Genomic DNA, 21,336 nt, shown 5'->3' with positions numbered 1-21,336 from the left:
AAAATGACAATTATTTTGTAATAAATGTATGGATAACCCATGTGGGGTCAACAAGTAAACTGTGGAGAAGCTGCTCCAGTTAGACAGCCCAGGTCAAACCCATCTGAGTGTGTTCTTCATCCGGGAAGTGGAGGAGGCCATGAGGACAGGTGAGAAACGGCTCTCTTTCACTCTCAGTAACAGTTCAAAGGCCAGATCTACAGCTGCTTACATCAGTGCAAACCCTCTTTTGGCGTAAGTCATAAATTAGCACTGAAAAGGCATGGACAGGCTTATTTTGAAGGCTGACCTTATTGCATATGAGTTTGATGAGTTTCCCTTTCAGGCACAACATTTATAGGAAGAGAGTGTTTAAAGGAATCAGGCAAGGTGGTTTACTAAGGTTTGTGCTCGTTGATGTACTGGTGTTACCGCCCAATAAAGCACATCTTAAACCAGACGCTAACGGGTAGATTGTGTTGGTCATGATGGAAATGATCCGGCAGCGTCTGTGATCTTTAATGTGTGTGTCATCAGTAGATCACACACAGAACTGTCCACTACATCAGTGCTTTTATGGAATTGCATTCTTTTATGCTAATCTGCCCTGTTTAGTCACCAATAAAACTATTCATGATTTAATTTAATTTTATGAGTATATGGCTAGCTGGAGAGCCCAGCTGTGATGCTGGAAGAACAGCTGTACTATAATAATTCATCAAACATGATACAAATCCTCAGAATGGATGAAATCAGAGCTTGTGTGCCGGTCCATTATGTGATTTTTATTTTATGTAAATTTGTCCAAAATCTCTAGAATTTCAGCAGCAACTCGTCTATTTAACGTCCTCATTTCCATAAATGAGGATACAGATGTGTGTCCTTCCCTCACATCCTAAGATGGTGGAGCTGAAACATGAGAAAAGGCCTAGAGGATGTGCAAATAAGAAATGTAAAGCACAACTATCCATTTTCTTGTTTCTTGTTCACTTCCTCATTCTGTGCTGTCAGTGAGTCACATGGTGCCTGTAGTGGTTTAACAGTCAGAAAGAGTGAGTAAATGTGTTTTTTTATTTTTTTATTGTACTAAATAAATGTTAAATTGGCTGACCTGATTAATAGCTCTTATATACTACTAACATTTACGTCCAGGGCTTAAGTGTTCAGTACAACATATCATTGCAGAAAACATCTGCGGTTGTTTTTGACAGTGTGTCCTGCGGCAGCTTTTAAAAGAAGTATCAGTGTTTTTTTTTCTCACTTGTTTTTTTTCTCACTCCACCACAAGATATAAATAGTCCACTGCAGAGTGTGTCTCTTCCAGACCACGTATACTCAGGGCCAGCACAAGCCTTTATGGGGCCCTCAGCAGATTTTTATTTGTGGTCCCTCTGTGCCACCAATACGATGGACTATTGTCAGTTCTTGATCATCCACGCAGCCATTATCAATGTTAGTAGTTGTAGCTGTTTTGCTTTCTCATGTCTTCCTGTCATGTTTTTACCGTTATAGGGTTTTTAACTAACAGTAGCAAACCCACAAGAGTGGTCAGATGTTAATATTCAAAGTCTGACAGTGCTACAGTTAAGACTTGAGATATGTACTTTAAAAAAAGTTGTATATGCTGAATATGCTCACTTTTCCCCAGGATTCTTTGATGAATAGAGAGTTGAAAAGAACAGCTTTTATCTGAAATAGAAAGCTTTCAAAGGAAAGACCTTATTAATAGCTCATATATATTACTATCTTTTACATCCAGGGCTAAAGTGTTCAGTACAACATATCATTGCAGAAAACATCTGCAGTTAGAAGTGTGTCATGTGACTGTCTACACACTTTCACCCAGCTTTTGCAAAAAGTGTGAGTGTTTAGTTTTTTTTTTTTTTCTCTCACTGTGGTCTTCGTTTTTACAACACAATTTAAATAGTTCACTTCAGTGTGCATCTATAACCATGAAATAGTATATGTAAGGCTTTCAGTCATGATAAAGAGTGTCACGATGAAGATCTTCGCTCTGCTTTGTGTTTTACTTCTTCGTGGGACTTTGCCTTCAATTCAAGCAGGTAATTAATATTATTTGCTGTGTTTATCAGAGAACCAAAGTTAAACTAACAAGGATGTGTCATTATTTAAAATGGTGTTGTAAGGCCAGAAATGTAATTTGACCATTAGTGGCTGTCACCAGGTGATAATACACAAAATCACTGAAGGAAAGAGAATAATGTCCACCCATTACACATTATTACACTTATTATTAACCAGTTTGACTTTCTTTCTGTCAGACGTCTACAGAAGCTCTTATTGAGAATTAACAGATGTTTAGATGTTAATGTTTTATGGATTGCTAGTTTAAAGTCACCATTATGGAGATCAGTGTTGGCTTTAGTTGGGCTCTGACCCTTTGTTTTTAACATCAGTTTTTCTCTGGGCGCTCCAACTTTTAGTTTAAAGCACATTTTGTTATGGCAAGAGAAAGTATGACCTCATCACAATGGCCCTCATTTATCAATCGTGCGTAGAAACGGGTCTATATGTTGGCGTAAGATTATGCTTACACTCCTCTCACCGCCTGATTTATGAAACTGTGCGCACCTCTGCAATCCAGGTGTACGCAATACTTGCCCTTGATAAATCCCGCGGCTGAAAACGATCGTCATTAGAATAACACGCCCCTATATATTCAAGTCTCCGCCTCCCCCACGCCCTCATTTTACGCCATGGACAAACAGAAGACGGCAAAGAAGCGAAACTTCTCCGACAGTGGAGATCGGGCGCGCTCAATCATCTTACTAGTCCACTAGTCAGGGCACTGATTAGGACATAAGTCAATGGGCTGACTCCCTGATCAGTGCTCTGACTACTGAACTAGTGAGTTGATTGAGACGCGCCCATCGAGATCACCAGGGAAGTGGAAAAAAAACCCGAAATTGTTTTATTTGGGAGTTTAAAGAGTGGAATTAAAGGCACCTACAAAAACAAAATATGGACACACATAACGAGTACTGTTAATAGTGTGAAGGTTGAGAAAATTAAACATTGATGTTCATGTTGCACAAAAATAAACACTGAATGTTGTTGTTGTGGTTTTTAACAGTGGGTCATATAGCATATCTTGTCAGTGCGGATTTGAGCGTGCCGTACGCCAACGTCCATATTGATAAATATCAAGGTCACCGTGGGTTTGGGTGTACGCAAGGTGTACACTGGAAATTTGGTGTACGCACTTTTGATAAATGAGGGCCAATATGTTTTGGTGGTGACATATCATGTAATGGGAAGAAGAGAAAAAATAATAATTAAAATATTAAAATAAAGAATTAAAAATAAAGGACAAAGCAGCTGCATACATTATTCATGCTGCAATGCATGATGGGAGTAGCCTAGAAATCTAGAGGCACCCTAGCGGCAGCAAATCTAATCTGCCCGCAAGTGTCATCTAGGAACTCTCAATACCCTTCTGAGCTGTATTCCTCACAATCTGGACGGGCCAATCACATCGTGTATAGAGTCGGCGTGCGGGGCCATAATGACGACGGCCGAGTTGCGTTTGCGTGCTTCTAGTAAACACAGAAACTGGCGAACGGTGGCGGACTTTCGAATCAGCTTTGACTGCGATTCTGGAAGACTTGGAGTTAAGCTTTTCTCTGAGAAAAGAACGGCACTGAAGTCATTCTTAAAAAGGGAAGATGTGTTCGGAGTTTAGCCGACCGGATACGGCGAAAGTTTAATCTGTCAGCGAGCTCTGCTTCCCCTTCGTTGCTCTGGTTGGTGTAGCGCTATCCTATCGCGTGCAGAGGGAGTTTGAAAGACAACCGTTTATCCCGCCCCTCGGATTGAGCCCTGTTTATGGTGAGTTTCCAGACCAAACATCTTGATGTGGGTCTGGCTTGTCAGGCTATGATGGGAGCCATGGATGCATTTTGACTGGTGGCTCCCATCATGCACTGCAACACAAAGCATTTTGGTGATTCTTGATCTCAGTGTGTTTTTGCAAAGGCGAGAGTGGCAAGGAACCAAAACTCCATCAGGGCATGATGGAGAAAAATAAACCTTGGTAGAAACCAGACTCAGTCGGGGCTGCTTATGCCCCAGGCTGATTATGTATAATCATTAGGGGTTTCCCCAACTAAGGATTTACACATTCGAATCAGAATTTTCGAATCTCTCTATGGTCGACCGATAGTCGAATCTTCAATGTGTGTGTAAACCATAGACCGGAAAAAAATTAACGGGTTGGGAAAGGGCAGGACACTAGTCGGTACACAGCCACCACTTTTAATAAAGTGATCAAAACTAGGCTACACTACACATTCGTAAATTAACCGTTCTCTCATAACATTTAAAAGCCGCGATCGAAACACAAGAACATCAAACAAATATATAAAAGAACTGCCACTGAGCAAATACATTTCCTAAATGTCAAACTACTGAAATGCTTATTTGGACGAAATGCATTTGATAGTCAGGGAAGGTAAAGTGAGAGGTTTGATTTAGAAATGAGGTTTGAATAGAACAGTTTGAATAGAGAATCTTTAGTGATTATAATGCAGACAAAAGAATAATAATTAGAGCCATAACCAGTCCGCAGAAGTGCGAATGTGTGCCGGGGAGACAAACTAAATGGGGCAGTTTGCACCTCTAAACAATAGAGGCAATACACTGAATGAAAGCTCAGAAGACATGGCAATAAACATCAGTTGATATTTTAGAGATATCTCAAAATAAAATCACATGAAACGATCTTGTAAAACGTTTAATAAAATTCAGAGTTTTAGACTTATCATCTTCAGATCTGAAATATAACATGGTCAGACTTGTGGCTTTAGCTGTAGTGCATTTCTAGATTTCTCCAAGGCCCACTTCAATTTTATTTTCATAAAGATATTTCATACAAATACATTTCTAATAACTTTACAAAACTTTGAAGCTTATTATAGCTATTTTTGCTTTTAGTGCAAAGGATTGACAAACTGTATTTGTTTTAGTCTGAGTATGCATTTCTTAGGACTTTTTCAAAAGTTGGGATTCAGCTTAACAGGTTAAATCAGCTCATGTGAGTACAGTGGTTCAATATTAATATTATAAAGCATCAAGAAAAAATGAAATAACGATTTCTATAGCGATAGCAGATTTGAAAACACTGCTTCATGAAGATTCAAACCGTTATAAATCAGGGAGTCGATTCACGATTGTATCACAAAAAATTTAGAAACTTCTCCAAATGTCAGACTTTCCTTGCTTAGTTCTTTTCTACATCATCTATTGACATCTCCATCATGGTGCTAGGCAACCTCCCTATCCCGCTGTGTTTTTTTTAGCCACCCATTCCCGCCCGCAGCAAAATTCAAACCGCCCGCTCCCGCAAGATTTGCGTTGGGTCCCGCGGGACCCGGCGGGACTCAATCCCAATGCAGTCCTCTAGTGTACTGCCCCGGTAGATAGACACAATTAAAAAGAGTTCAAGGACATAATAATCCGCCACTTGGATCAAAAGTTATTACTCATGGAATTATAACACATTATAACTTCACAGGTGCAAATACTCTAAATAATAGGGGTGTAACGATTCGTTTTAACACGCTTATTTAAATTATTTAAATTTTTGTCTAAAAAGTTACTGGATCGGTTTCAAGTCACTGAATCGTTTTGGATCATATCGTTCTAAATTAACCAATATTGTCCTTAAATCGTATATCAACAACCTCAAATCGTGATACGAATTGAATCGTTGTTAAAACGAAACTTTACACCCCTACCAAATAAGCGTTGGTAGCTCTAAAGTTACATTTACACTTGTAACTTCATGAAATATCCTCCACAGCCTTATTTACAGCAGATTTTTACAATTAAAAAGAGACCAAGGTCATCATATGACATGATGACCTTTGGATGTCCAGATAGGTTCCCAGTTGTTTCTATCTTTTGGGTTTCTTGAGAAGTGTGGCTAGTCCCATGTTTTTTTCCCAGCAGTTGATGTGGTAGCTGTCATGGATGTCAAGTTATCTGTGCTCTTTAGGATGGACTGTGGTGTTGTCATGCCTCTGGGTGTCATGGCATTTGGTCTAATGGAATTTGACACTGTGGATGTTTTCAAATCTTTCTCTGAGGACATCTATTATTTGATTTAGGCCTTGTGTGTCAGGTCACATAGCTGTTGGATTGTTATTGTATCTGGGCAGGCCATGATGCCTAGATTACTCACCCCAGGGTATACATGTTTCTTAGGAAGAGGGTTTTGAATTTCACATCTTCTTCAAGTTCAGGTTCATTATGTTTACCAAATCAGGCTTGTTGGAATTGGCTCTAGTAGGCTTTTGGAGTCTCTGTGAACCTTACAAGAATTAACAGTCCATGTTCAGACTCTGGACCTATAAATTCTTTAATAAATGTCTCACGTAGTGGCTGGTAGTTGTGCTTTACGTGAACAGATTGCCAGTCTTGAAAGCTTTGTGTATCGCGACTGGATGTGGCTCTGAGGAGTTATAACCTGTCTCTGTCAGTCACATGAAATCTCCTCTCTAGGCTGAAGTCAATATATCGGAGGTAGTCCTGGATTTCGTGGCCCTCCGTGGAGTTTGGGTTGAACTGGGTGATGTTCTTAACAAGCTTGTCAAAACCTTTAAAGGTCATCTTCTGTGCAGCTTTGGAGTGTGCTTAAATGAGCTCTTTTGTTGGCAGGGAAGAGTTCTGTGGTGAAGGCTCACGTCACGTTTTGGGTTGTGGCCATTCATTCTTCCATTGTATGGCAGTTCTTGGAAGGGGAACTTTGTTCTAATTATCAGTGGTGATGTTGAGAGAGATCTCTTCTTGGTTCTAGTTTCTCTGGTTGTCTGCAGCGCCTGTGTTAATTAAACTCCTCCCTGTAAATGCTGCATCATCACAACATCCTTAATTAACACGTCTCTGGCCTGACAACTCCAATCTTTCAAATATCTATTTATCTAATGACCTGTATTGTTGCCAGAATCAATATCATACACTGTTTGTTTGTCAGCCAGAGGAGAACTGGCACCCTGACTGAGCCTGGTTTCTGCCAAGGTTTTTTCTCCATTCTGGCCCTGAAGGAGTTTTGGTTACATTTACATTTAATCATTTAGCAGAAGCTTTTATCCAAATCGACTTACAAAAAAGGGGAGAGCAATAAAAGCAACGAAACAAACAAGGCCAACAACCTGTAAGAGCTGTAAGAAGTCTCAGTTCACGAGTTCACACTTACAAATAATTCAGATAGAACAAATGGTATGCGTATTTGGCGTGCTGTCCGAGGAGAGGGCTCCGAGCTCGGTATTTGGCCCGAACCCAGAGTACTCCCCCCGTATTTCTGGTTAGGAAAGTTAACCGGGTGCGTGTGAGGTAGAAGGGGTGGTGGAGGGATGCTGCAAACTTTGTCAAGGAACGTTGGTGAGTTGACTGGGTATTTATGTGATCCTCCACTTGAGCTGATTGGTAGACATGTTGATTACTGATTGTTGACAGCTGGTTGGAATGACATGATTAGGTAGATCATTTGAACGTGCTTCTCCCGAACTTAGTTTTTTAAGAAACATCATTTCACGAGTTCACACTTACAAATAATTCAGATAGAACAAATGGTATGCGTATTTGGTGTGCTGTCCGAGGAGAGGGCTCCGAGCTCGGTATTTGGCCCGAACCCAGAGTACTCCCCCAAAAAATGGCTACTAGCATAGGACAGCAGCCAGTAAATGATGTTGATGCCCCCCAAAAGTTGCAGAGCATGAACTGGTGCTGTGCCAATCGAAGGGGGGGATAGTCACTGGATCGGGAGATCTTGTTCATTATTGTCTGAGGTTTGTATGGTCGTGATATCAGAAAGGTGAACCTCGTTGGTAGTCAGCTGGGGTGGTTGCGTGTAGGCAAGAGGAGATAGCAGTGCTGTGGCAGTGGAGACGAGCTGTTTCAGCATACTTTCAAACGTATCCAATGAGCTGGCTGTACAAAGAATTAGGCTCCTGTAGGAGTTGAGAAGATGACACTGCTGTGGGGGTGGGACAAGTTTGGATGGAGGAACAGAACTCCTGCGGGAGTGAGGTTGGTGATACTGCTGTGGCAGTGGAGATGAGCCCTTTTAAATCTGCTTTCCAAACTATCCGAAGACCCAGTTGTACAGAGAATTGGGCTCCTGTGGGGGGGAGAAGGTGAGACTGCTGAGACAGTGAAACAGGTTTTGAAAAGACGTATCAGAGCTCCTGCGGGAGCGAAATTGACTATAACTGCTGCGGCAGAGGATACGAGATGTTTCAACTTGCTTTCCAACTATCCAAACGAACAATTTGCACGGATGATTGGGCTCCTGTGGGAATGGAGATTACGACATTGCTGTGGTATTGAAACGAGTTTCAATGGAGTATCGGGCTTTGCGAGAGCTGAGTTGTCGATACTGCTGCAGCCGTGGAGACGAGCCATTTTAACTTGTTTTTCGAAACCAGTGAGCCAGGTTGGACGTAGAACTGACACTCCTGCGGAAATATGGAGAAATCACTGCTGCGGCAGTACAAGCAAGTTGAATGGAAAAATTGAACTCTTGTGGGAGCTGAGGCGGTATCACTGCTGTGGCAGTGGAGGCCTTTGGGTGGAGGAACTGGCTTCTGTTGGAGCGGAGGAGATGACACTGTTTTGCAGTAAAGTCGGTTGGAGAAACTGGGCTTCTGCTGGAGCGAATGAGATAACACTGCTGCAGCAGTGAGAACTAGCTGGATGGAAAAGCTTAGCTTCTGTTAGAACGGATGAGATACTGCTGCGGCAGTGAGAGCCAGCTGGATGGGGAATTCTGAGCTTCTATTGGAGTGGAGGAGATAACACTGCTGCGGCAGTGAAAACCAGCTCGATGGAAAAGCTTAGCTTCTTTAAGAACGGAGGAGATACTGCTGCGGCAGTGAGAGCCAGCTGGATGGGGAATGCTGAGCTTCTATTGGAGCGAAGGAGATAACACTGCTGCGGCAGTGAGATCCAGCTGGATGGGGAATACTGAGCTTCTATTGGAGCTAAGGAGATAACACTGCTGCGGCAGTGAGAGCCAGCTGGATGGGGAATAATGAGCTTCTATTGGAGCGGAGGAGATAACACTGCTGCAGCAGTGAGAGCCAGCTGGATGGGGAATAATGAGCTTCTATTGGAGCGGAGGAGATAACACTGCTGCAGCAGTGAGAGCCAGCTGGATGGAGAATCCTGAGCTTCTGTTAGAGCGGAGGAGATAACACTTCTGCGGCAGTGAAAGCCAGCTGGATGGAGAATCCTGAACTTCTGTTAGAGCAGAGGAGATACTGCTGCGGCAGTGAGAGCCGGCTGGATGGAGAATCCTGAACTTTTGTTAGAGCGGAGGAGATAACACTGCTGCGGCAGTGAGAGCCAGCTGGATGGAGAATCCTGAGCTTATGTTAGAGCGGAGGAGATAACACTGCTGCGGCAGTGAAAACCAGCTGGATGGAAAAGCTTAGCTTCTGTAAGAACGGAGGAGATACTGCTGCGGCAGTGAGAGCCAGCTGGATGGGGAATGCTGAGCTTCTATTGGAGCAAAGGAGATAACACTGCTGCGGCAGTGAGATCCAGCTGGATGGGGAATACTGAGCTTCTAATGGAGCGAAAGAGATATCACTGCTGCGGCAGTGAGAGCCAGCTGGATGGAGAATCCTGAACTTCTGTTAGAGCAGAGGAGATACTGCTGCGGCAGTGAGAGCCAGCTGGATGGAGAATCCTGAGCTTTTGTTAGAGCGGAGGAGATAACGCTGCTGTGGCAGTGAGAGCCAGCTGGATGGAGAATCCTGAACTTTTGTTAGAGCGGAGGAGATAACACTCCTGCGGCAGTGAGAGCCGGCTGGATGGAGAATCCTGAACTTTTGTTAGAGTGGAGGAGATAACACTGCTGCGGCAGTGAGAGCCGGCTGGATGGAGAATCCTGAACTTTTGTTAGAGCGGAGGAGATAACACTGCTGCGGCAGTGAAAGCCAGCTGGATGGGGAATACTGAGCTTCTGTTAGAACAGAGGAGATAACTGCTGGGGCAGTGAGAGCCGGCTGGATGGAGAATCCTGAACTTTTGTTAGAGCGGAGGAGATAACACTGCTGCGGCAGTGAAAGCCAGCTGGATGGGGAATACTGAGCTTCTGTTAGAACAGAGGAGATAACTGCTGGGGCAGTGAGAGCCGGCTGGATGGAGAATCCTGAACTTTTGTTAGAGCGGAGGAGATAACACTGCTGCGGCAGTGAAAGCCAGCTGGATGGGGAATCCTGAGCTTCTGTTAGAGCGGAGGAGATAACACTGCTGTGGCAGTGAAAGCCAGCTGGATGGAGAATCCTGAGCTTCTGTTAGAGCGGAGGATATAACTGCTGCGGCAGTGAGAGCCAGCTGGATGGAGAATCCTGAACTTTTGTTAGAGCGGAGGAGATAACACTGCTGCGGCAGTGAAAGCCAGCTGGATGGGGAATCCTGAGCTTCTGTTAGAGCGGAGGAGATAACTGCTGCGGCAGTGACAGCCAGCTGGATGGAGAATTCTGAGCTTCTGTTAGAGCGGAGGAGATAACTGCTGCGGCAGTGACAGCCAGCTGGATGGAGGATCTTGAGCTTCTGTTAGAGCGGAGGAGATAACACTGCTGCGGCAGTGAGAGCCAGCTGGATGGAGAATCCTGAGCTTCTGTTAGAGCGGAGGAGATAACACTGCTGCGGCAGTGAGAGCCAGCTGGATGGAGAATCCTGAGCTTCTGTTAGAGCGGAGGAGATAACACTGCTGCAGTGAAAAATTTGAGGTGGGTTCCTGCGGGAGTGACTGGAGAGATGCTGCTACGGCAGTGAATATTATTGATTCATTTAGTGAATTTGGTGATGTTGAATTGGAGTGGATGTGGTGATCCTGTAGGATTGAGTGTATGGAAACAAGCTGAAGCTGAAACAATTTTAGCTGATGAGGGTCTGTTGGGCTTCTTTGATGTGGGAGCAATTGGAGCGGATGTAGCTCTTGAAAGCCTCTGACGACCAGCGACCAAGTTTTTGGATCTGGTGCTGGGAGAGACCTTTTTGAGCAGTTGTGGTTGCTGCACCTATGCGGAATGAATGGCTAGAAAAGTTGTCTGCCGAGATGCCGGATAGAATCAGTATAGACTTGAGGTGTTTTTGGAACCAGAAACGTGTGACAGGGCGGTTAGCATCGTCTGTGAAGAGTGGTTCAGATAAAAGTTTAGTCTGCAAACTTCTGAAATGTAGGTTGGCTAAAATGGATTGATACGGCTGGATTGGTGATGGAAGGTTGAAAATGTAAATGGATTGCCCTTTTTTTTTTCATTTGATCCGTCTTGCTTTGTTTGATGAAGTAAGAGATTGTTTCGTCATCTAGCACTGCTAGGTCTGAAATTATAGGATGAAGCTTTGGGTTGAAGGTGGACGTGATGGTAATTTCTGAGCTTCTGAGAAAACCGGAGCAAGCCAATATGAACATTGCATCCAGAGTGCGGGCAGTATTGGTGGAGTGGTAGCCTTGGCGGAGGGTGGAGATACATTTGGTAAGTATGTCTAGAGTTATTGGTTGTCTGGGTGGGTGGGTTGAGTTTTTTTTTTTTTTTTTTTGGATGCCTTTGATGAGCATGGATGTTTGTGAATTGGTTATTTCTGGAGAGGGCAGACCAAACACAAGTTTGTTGAATTCAGCTTAGATGACCCTTGATGGAGCTGACTTGGAGGTTCTTGATGCTGTTGAAACAAGATATGAATGAAGTGATGGTAAGCAAAGAATAATCTGGAAAATTCAGCTTGTATATGGAGTGAAAAGACTTGAAACACTTCCATGCAGTTAGGTAGGATTGAAGGGTTCTGGGGGAAACAGCTTGAAGGATGGAATTGAGAGACGCGTCAATGAGGGGTCTCAATGGGTGGTTTATGGGAATATTAGCTCTCAATACTTTGGTACTGGGGTTGGGAATGGGTCCGCCTCTGGCGCCAACAGCCTGAATTTCTGTGAGGATCTGTGCTCTAATGTTGCTGGCGACAGGGGGCAGTTCCAAGGCTGTAGCATACGGCGGGAAGGGCATCTGTGTTGCAGAAAACAGAGTGAATGGAGCACTAGTTTGGAAAAAAGTGTTAGGCGGATAGAAACCAGGGGCCGAAAACCGCTTGCGAAGGCAACCTCTCGTTTCGGTCGGTCCCCGACAAAGGAGGAATGGGAAAAAAGGGGAAAGAGGAAAGCTAAGGAGGACAAAAAGCAGCTGGGCCTGCACCTCTAGCGGAGGCAGCCTCGCGCTAGAGTTTGATGGTGGGGCTGCAGGCCAAGGGAAGGGGTTAGAAAAAGTGACAGGAAAAGGCTGTGATACAAAGCTTGAGCTGCTGGCGGAAGCGTACTTACGCTTAAAGGATTGCCTGGGGCAGAAGAAACTGGTATTGTAACCTGAGGTGCAATGCTGGAAACACCCACGGTCTCTGGCTCGGCGGAGCAGAGAGATGAGTTGGGCTGGGTGGCGGCGATGATGGCAGCGGTGGCTGGAACTGGGGCGCAGCCCGGGCTAGCTGAGGGCCTGCTGCAGTGGCCTGGTGCTCGAGGAAGAACCAGTTCTGTGGGAGAAGGGGTCTTTTGAGAGCGTGAGTTCGGATCCTTATGTTTCCTTGACCTGTTTGTAGTTTTGGAAGGTGGAGTGGATTTTGGAGATGGAGAAGCTGCTTGAATTGACACGTACAGGTTGTATAATTTGGCTTTATTAATTCTTCTGGAAAAATTATCATCAACACTGATTAGCACTTGTCTTATCCCTAGTACGGTCCATTTCTCTATTGCTGGAATCGTAGGTTGTACTGAGGAGTAGGAGGAAGCTGGAGATGGTGGATGTCTTGAAGGTGGAGGCGATGGCAAGCCTCCGAGTCTCGGTGTACGGGATGTGGCTCGGCTGGGCCGTCGGCCACGCTGTGTTGCTGGAGATTCAGTCACGGTGTCTTGTTGGGTTGTGGTGCTCCTTGCAGCTGTGGGATGCTGTAGAGGATCTTCGTCAGATGGATAAATTTCATTCTCAAACATTGCAATGGGTAGGACCAAATGCTGATTTTCTTCAGCTCCTGAGGAAGCATAAAGAACAACACTGCTTTGTCAGTGGAGAAACGGTTAGCCAGAGAAACCGAGCTCCTGTGGGAGCAGAGGGAACAGCACTGCTGCAGCAGTGGAGAAACGGTTAGCCAGAAAAAACTGAGCTCCTGTGGGAGCAGAGGGAACAGCACTGCTGCAGCAGTGGAGAAACGGTTAGCCAGAAAAAAAACTGAGCTCCTGTGGGAGCAGTGGAAAAACGGTTAGCCAGAAAGACTGAGCTCCTGTGGGAGCAGAGGGAACAACAACTGCTTTGGCGGAGGAGAAATTTGCCAGAGAAACTGAGCTCCTGCGGGAGCAGAGGGAACAGCACTGCTACAGCAGTGGAGAAGAGATTAGCCCGAAAAACTGAGCTCCTGTGGGAGCAGAAGGAAACACACTGTTATGGACACTGGAGGAATTAGCCAGAGAAACTGAGCTCCTGTGGGAGCAAAAGGAAACACACTGTTATGGATACTGGAGAAATTAGCCAGAGAAACTGGGCTCCTGTGGGAGCAGAAAGAACAGCACTGCTGTGGCACAGGAGAAAAATAGCCGGAGAAACTGAGCTCCTGCGGGAGCAGAGATAACAGCGCTGCTGTGGCGCAGAGGAGAAAAAGATTAGCCAGAAAACTGAGCTCCTGTGGGAGCAGAGAGAAAAGCACTGTTATGGCAGAGGAGAAATTAGCCAGAGAAACTGAGCTCCTGTGGGAGAAGATGGAACATCACTGCTTCTGTGGTGGAGAAAAAGTTAGATGGAACAAAATGGAAAAGCATGTTTGTAAAACCATAATGGGACTCTTATTTTGAAAGAGACCCCTTTGGGTCCAACTCTTATTAAATTTAGCATACAACATTACAATATAATCACAATAAAGAAAACAGTCCTGGTTCATAAGAACTTGGCGCCATACATTGATTGTAAATGCTCTGAAACTGTAATATTCTGAACGCAACACAGCGCCACATTCAAAAGTTTAATCACAATTAGGAAGATGTGATGTATGTTTCTGTCTCCAAAATATAAGATGGCTTAAATAATCATTATGCTGTATTGACAACATTTAAGTTACTTAGCCTCACGATACATTCATTCGCTTTGGGAGCGAGTAAATTTATTGTACATCACCACGGCAAATGCACTTTGTGTGTGACAAGTTTCTGTCTGTTGTACACAGAGGCAGCAAGATCACAACAAAGCTTGATGCGTGCCAGAACTATGTTATTTAAGATACATTTCTATTTCTTGGGACAGGAGCTGTTGTAGCTGTCCTGCTGCAAGTCTGTGCAGTGTGCACTCTTTACAGTGTCTGAGCACTGCTCAAACAATTGACTCCTCATTGATTGAATTGTGGCAAAGACCACATTACACTTTGGAAAAAACAGGAATTCTTTTACCGTGATGTTGAGGTTTGAAATAATGCTGATGAAAAGCGGCCAAAAGGGGCTTTAGGTAGCTTAGGAATTTGTAAGGAAAGTTTTTTATCATTGTAGCATAGCTTCAAGCAGCGTGTGGAGCCATGTTGACAGCGTGGGTAGAAAAAGTGACCTGCCAGAATGCTGCAAACTTTGTCAAGGAACGTTGGTGAGTTGACGGGGTATTTATGTGATCCTCCACTTGAGCTGATTGGTAGACATGTTGATTACTGATTGTTGACAGCTGGTTGGAATGACATGATTAGGTAGATCATTTGAACGTGCTTCTCCCGAACTTAGTTTTTTAAGAAACATCATTTAATTAAGCACAGTACACAATTGTTTTTTTTGGGGGGGGACAATTTTTTTTAATGGATAATTAAGTGCTATTCTTTATTGGTCATGTGCAATTGGAAAAGATGTGTCTTCAGATGTTTTTTTAAAAATGGCTACAGACTCGGCAGCACAAATTGAGATCGGCAGGTCATTCCACCAGGTGGGAACGGTCCAGGAAAATGTCAGTGAGCGATTTCATGCCTCTTAGGGATGGAACCACGAGGCGCCGCTCACTCGCAGAACGCAAGCTTCTGGAGGGTGTGTAAGTCTGAACAAGCGAGTTTAGGTATATTGGTGCAGAGCCAGTGGCTGTTTTGTAGGCGAGAACTAGTGCCTTGAATTTGATGCGAGCAGCCATTGGCAACCGGTACAGTCTGATGAAAAGAGGCGGGACATGGGCTCTCTTCGGCTCATTAAAGACCTTTCTCACCACTGCATTCTGGATCAGCTGCAAGAGTTTGATAGTGCATGCTGGAAGCCCAGCCAGAAGAGCATTACAATAGTCCAGTCTGGAGAGAACAAGAGCTTGAACCAGGAGTTGTGCAGCCTGTTCTGATAGGAAGGGTCTAATCTTTCTAACGTTGTATAAAGCAAATCTGCAGGACCGGGCTGTTGCAGTAATGTGGTCAGTGAAGTTTAACTGGTCATCAATCACAACTCCAAGGTTCCTGGCTGTCCTGGATGGAGTTATGGTCGATGAACCAAGCTGAATGGAGAAATTTTGATGAAGTGCTGGGTTGGTTGAGAAAACAAGCAATTCTGTCTTTGCAAGATTGAGTTGAAGGTGATGCTCCTTCATCCAGTCAGAAATGTCTGTCAGACAGGCAGCGATATGAACACTGACTGTAGGATCATCTGGTTGAAATGAGAAGTAGAGTTGAGTGTTATCAGCATAGCAGTGATAGGAGAAGCCGTGTTTCTGAATGACAGAGCCTAATGATGACATGTAGATGGAGAAGAGAAGTGGTCCAAGCACTGAGCCCTGGGGAACACCAGTAGCTAGATGATGTGACTTAGACACTTCACCTCTCCATGACACCCTGCAGGACCTACCAAAAGGTAAGACCTGAACCACTGGAGAGCAGTTCCTGAGATCCCCGTCTTCTTAAGTGGTGACAGGAGGATCTGGTGGTTAACTGTGTCATAAGCAGCAGAGAGATCCAGCAGAATGAGCACTGAGGATGTGGAAGCTGCTTTTGCCAGTCTCAGTGCCTCAGTTACCAAGAGCAAGGCAGTCTCAGTCAAATGGCCGCTTTTGAAGCCGGATTGCTTGTTGTCCAGGAGGTTGTTCTGTTCAAGAAACACAGAGAGTTGATTGAACACAACTCGCTCAAGTGTCTTTGCAATGAAAGGCAGAAGGGATACCGGTCTGTAGTTTTGTAAAAGTGCTGGATTCAGAGAGGGTTTCTTAAGCAGTGGGGTTACCCGAGCCTACTTAAATGCTGTGGGAAAGGTTCCTGTGTGAAGAGAAGTGTTGACAATGTGAGTAAGTGCAGGAGTGATTGAAGAAGAAATGGCCTGAAGGAGGTGAGTGGGTATAGGATCAAGTGGACAGGTAGTAGGGTGATTGGAAAGGATGAGTTTAGAAATATCTGCCTAGGAGAGCGGAAGAGAAGGATGGAAGCGTGTTCGTGTTAGTTGTTGAGATGTGCGTGTCAGTTTGTGGTGAGGAGAACTGGTTGCTGATGAGAGATGTTTTGTTTGAGGAAAAATGATGCAAAGTCATCAGCTGTAAGAGTTGATGAAGGAGGGGGAGGAGGAGGACAAAGGAGAGAGGATAATGTTTTAAAGAATGTGCGAGAGCAATTGTTGATTTTGTTATGGTAGTATGTTGTTTTAGCAGTGGAGACATTTGTAGAGAAAGAAGAGAGAAGAGACTGATACAAGGTAAGGTCAGTAGAGTTTTTAGATTTCCGCCATTTCCTCTCTGCCACCCTGAGTCCAGAGCGATGTTCACGGAGAACATCAGACAGCCAGGGGGCAGATGGGGTGGGGCGGGATTGTCTGGATGAAAGGGGGCAAAAACTGTCTAAGGACGATGTTAGAGTGGAGCAAAGAGTGCCAGTAGCACTGTTAGTGTCCAGTGCTGAGAAATGAGCAGGTGGAGGAAGTGAAGAGGAAACCATAGTGGATAGGCGAGAGGGAGAGAGTGAGCGTAGATTACGCCGAAAGCTAATCTGTGTAGGAGTGCGTGTTGTATCAGGAGTCAGTATCAGGTTAAGAGTGATGAGAAAGTGGTCTGAGGTGTGTAATGGAGTAACTACCCTTACGAAAGGAAAATATATTTACCAATATATTACTTTTGAAAGCAGCAGGGAACGCCCCCAACAAACGCTCACTCACAACATGGCAATGACCAAACAAATGCTAACTCCTCCACACACACATCGCGAGAATACACCAAAACTAATAATACACACCACTGCAGTACACAGACACACTTGTCCAACAACAAATGAACAAACAATCAGATGAGAAAAGTTACAAACACTTACAGAGTAGTTGTCTATCAGTCAATTGATTCTCCACCTCGCCACTGGTTCCTTGCCACTGTCGCCTTTGGCTTTTGGCTTGCTCAGTTGGGGGCACTTAAATTTCAACAACAGTCATGGCCAAAAGTGTTGGCACCCCTGAAATTTTTCCAGAAAATTAAGTATTTCACCCAGAAAAGTATTGCAATTACAAATATTTTGATATACATGTTTATTTTCTTTGTGTGTATTGGAACAACACACAAAAAAACACACAAAAAAAGTAAAGGTAAAAAAATCTCTAGACCAAAAAAAATCTCTAGCAAAAATCCCAGTGTTAAATTACTTCTCCTCAGAGTTTATTTATAGTTTCGGTCAGGGTCTGGTTGTTAAACACACTTGAAGATGAAGAATAGGGTAACTAGTAATATTTAATAAATCCACTGGGTGATTCAACAGAACAACATACAAAACATTTTAATTATGATGACACCAGGCAATAAACTGAGAACAGAAGTAAATGTATTTAATGGTGATAATGAGGGTGCACAGCTGAACATAATGAGTTTCCGTGACCACAAATGAGTGACAAAAAACAACCAGCCCCTGAAATCTAATAAAATTATCCAACTGTCTTAATCTAAAATAATAAAAATACACATTTTATAATAATAATAATTTAAGAGTGCAGGTCTTTTATGCTTTTGTATGGGTATTATATTTCTCTTCATTGCAGAGGAACACTCGCTGTATTACATTTACACGGCCTTGTCTAAACCTGTGGATCTGCCGGGCATCTATGAATTCACTGCTATGGGTCTGCTAGACGACAGACAGATCGACTATTACAACAGCAAGGACAAGAGAAAGATTCCCAAGCAGCACTGGATGAAAGAGAAAATGCAGGAGGATTACTGGGAAAAAGGCACTCAGTCGAGAAGGAGCAAAGAACAGTGGTTTAATGTGAATGTCAATATTCTGATGAACCGCATGAGACAGAATGAGTCAGGTGAGGAACATTCATACAGTTTAACCTGAGTTTGGTTTTTATTAATCCTGTTATCATCTCACCACAAACATTTCAATCTCTGTCCGTGTCAGATCTTCATGTTCTTCAGTGGAGACACGGATGTGAAGTTGAGCAGCAGGGAGATAAAGTGACGTTTCTCAAAGGCATTGATGAGTACAGTTATGATGGAGAAAACTTCTTGTCTTTTGATGATAAAGAGTCTCAATGGGTCGCTCCAGTTGAAGCAGCTCAACCAACCAAGAGAAAATGGGACAATGTGCCGATTCTAAACCAATACACCAAAGGCTACCTGGAGAAAGAGTGTGTGGACTGGCTCAACAAATTCAGAGAATATGGAGACGAGGAGCTCAGAAACGGCTGTGAGTTTAGCTGTGTTCACACTTTAAGTCCAAATCTGATTATCCGTGCATCCGAATGTAATTTGATCCTAAATCATGCACTGTCCACAATGTGTATTTTGTAATATTGTAATTTTCTGCTCATACCTGCTATTAGTTGCAACAACACAACCTTGTTTCTCGATTGACTTCCAGCATGTTTCCTATAACAACGCCTGACATTTAATGTGATTTATTTTGCCGTTTATTTGAACAGACAGACTGAATGAGGCTTAAATGTGTTTGTATTTCTTTATTATCTGCATGTTTCATACAGAGATGATTCCTGTGTTTTCAGCTCCTCCAGATGTTCATGTGTTTGCAAAGAAGTCTATCAGGGAGAAATCCAAGCTGAAACTCACCTGTCTGGCCACTGGCTTCTTCCCCAAAGACATGGAGATGACCATTAGGAAATATCGCTCATCTCTGCCTGAAAATGAGATTGAATTCTCAGGAATCCGACCAAACCATGATGGATCCTTCCAGATGAGGAAGAGTGTGGAGATTAAGGCTGATGGAGCAGATTATGACTGTTTTGTGTCCCACAGAACCCTCAAAGAACCAATTACCGTCAAACTAGGTTGGCAAACATTAATTAAGCATTACTGAAATTATTATATTGCAATGCTTTTTTCAGATATTATTAAGAATTCAAATATTCAGATATTGTTTCAGCTTTATTCATGAAATACTATGTCTGAGAATAGCACTGCCACTAAACTCTTGATTTTAATGTGATTTTCTTGCTGAATCACTGAATGCCAATACAGATAAAGAGCCTTCCTCTAAGCAGGAGTCTGATGGTATGTCTCTCTTTAAAAAAAGGGCTCAAACTACCAATTTTACTGAAACTAGGTAGGCAAACTGAAAGCATTAATTCAATTATTATATTGTAATGTTTTTTTTTTCTTCCAGATATTCAAATATTCAGATTTTGCAGTGGTTTTCCAGCTGAATCACTGAATGCCAATACAGATAAAGAGCCTTCCTCTAAGCAGGAGTCTGATGGTATGTCTTCACTACTCTTAATAAAAAAAGCTTTGTCATTTATCAGTTAAATTTCCAGCAGATTCAGGACTGGAGATTTGACGTTTCACTGTTTCTCCAACAGGAAAATCGAGTTCTGCTGAAGCTTCAGACATCAGTGCAACTGTTTTCATATTTTACCTCTCTCTCATATTTCATTCATTCTGGATATTTTGAAGCACTTTGCTAAAACTGAAAATGTAATTGTATGAATTCAACTCAAATTGAATGGTATGAATATATTGAAACTTAGCCATTAAAAAATGTAATGAATCAAACGTTATTATTTTCAATCATAAAATCAAGTACATTTTTTCAGACATGCACATTAACAAAACAATGTCTCTTGACATACATTGCAAAAGATACATTTTACATCTATATATTTTTTTAACTGAAAGATCATGTTTAGCAGGGTATATTCTGAAAAAGTCTAAAAGATATAACAATTAAATAAAGTAATGTTTTTTTTCTTTCACTTGACACCATCCACAAACTGACTGCAGTATGTAACACTGTAAAATCGAATTAGTCATACTTAAAAATGCATGCAAACCGATTGCCTAAGAAAACATGTAAAGTACAGTGTGTAGTGGTAATAAATGCTAAGTATAGTTCACCTACACAAGAGTTCTAGTGACTAAAAACTGTAAAGAGTACTTGATCATTTACTTTAGATTTACTGCTGACTTAGTATCGCTACCATTGTTGTGTTTTGATGCTGAATGTTGAAGTGTGCGTGCGTGCGTGCGTGCGTGTGTGTGTGCATGTGTGCATGTGTGTGTGTGTGTGTGTGTGTGTATGTGTGTGTGTGTGTGTGAATCACGCATGATCAACTGCAAGATATTGATACAAATATAGAGGAATTATATCAACACAATTAAAAGTGTTTATGATGCATGTCTTAGCAATCCAATTGTAAACAATCATTATACAACATGAAGGGAAATATAACTTTTAAAGGGGGGGTGAAACACTCAGTTTCAGTCAATCTCATGTCAATCTTGAGTACCTATAGAGTAGTATTGCATCCTTCATATCTCCGAAAAGTCTTTAGTTTTATTATATTTATAAAAGAAATATGGGCTGTACCGAGTCTTTCCGGAAAAAACCGAGCACCTGGAGGCGTATCGAGTGGGCGGAGCTAAAGAATGACGAGTGCGCACAAAGCGGTGACGTCCTCAAGCGTGGAGAAACCCATGGCTATCACAGATAATGATCCAGAATCATTCGGAGGCTGAAATAAATTGAACAGGAGAAACAGCAGCAGCAGGACGTCCGTCTCTGTGGTATGGACTGTATTTAGTGGCCTGTCAAGATTTGTGTGTGTTTGTGCGCAGTTTATGAGGACATGATTCGGTTTATGTTTACGTTACGTCTTCGACGAATGTTACGTCTTCCTCCACGTTTGTGAGTGAGCCACCGTACTTCCTGCGGGGCGTGTGTGAACGTCTGAGAGGTAGGAACTGCTGTCCGAGATTGCGTTGTGATCTGTTTTGTTTGGCCAGCATACAGGGTTTCAGGGTTTTATTTCGTTAAAGGGTGGACTGAGGAGCTTTTCGGGATGCCTTCGGCAACAGCCGTTTCTATGGAAACCCGTGCAACCCGCATTTTCTGTGTCATATGAGTCGCCAAATAACAGGTAGGCTT

The 21,336-nt window shown here is 43.2% G+C and overlaps 1 protein-coding gene across 1 annotated transcript; it reads left to right on the top strand.

Moving 5' to 3' along the window:
• Window positions 1–1,911: 1,911 nt before the first annotated feature.
• LOC137091047 (H-2 class I histocompatibility antigen, Q10 alpha chain-like) lies at window positions 1,912–19,904 on the top strand. Its single transcript, XM_067455155.1, has 6 exons — window positions 1,912–2,042; window positions 17,990–18,262; window positions 18,355–18,642; window positions 18,959–19,240; window positions 19,612–19,668; window positions 19,772–19,904. The coding sequence occupies exons 1-6, from the start codon at window positions 1,961–1,963 to the stop codon at window positions 19,861–19,863; spliced, it is 1,074 nt and encodes a 357-aa protein (XP_067311256.1). The 5' UTR covers window positions 1,912–1,960; the 3' UTR covers window positions 19,864–19,904.
• Window positions 19,905–21,336: the final 1,432 nt, after the last annotated feature.

Source organism: Pseudorasbora parva, chromosome 2 (assembly GCF_024679245.1).
Source record: "Pseudorasbora parva isolate DD20220531a chromosome 2, ASM2467924v1, whole genome shotgun sequence".
Lineage (NCBI taxonomy): Eukaryota > Metazoa > Chordata > Actinopteri > Cypriniformes > Gobionidae > Pseudorasbora > Pseudorasbora parva.
The sequence above is the reverse complement of the archived record's forward strand: the minus strand, read 5'-3'. Positions and strand labels throughout refer to the sequence as shown.

What these genes read in the sequence shown, in the direction of transcription:
- LOC137091047 (XM_067455155.1), top strand. Translation starts at nt 1,961, where the DNA reads ATGATAAAGAGTGTCACGATGAAGATCTTCGCTCTGCTTTGTGTTTTA. An exon ending in CGAGGAGCTCAGAAACGGCT is followed by an intron (nt 18,643 to 18,958) that starts GTGAGTTTAGCT and finishes CTGTGTTTTCAG; the next exon opens with CTCCTCCAGATGTTCATGTG. An exon ending in ACCAATTACCGTCAAACTAG is followed by an intron (nt 19,241 to 19,611) that starts GTTGGCAAACAT and finishes GTGGTTTTCCAG; the next exon opens with CTGAATCACTGAATGCCAAT.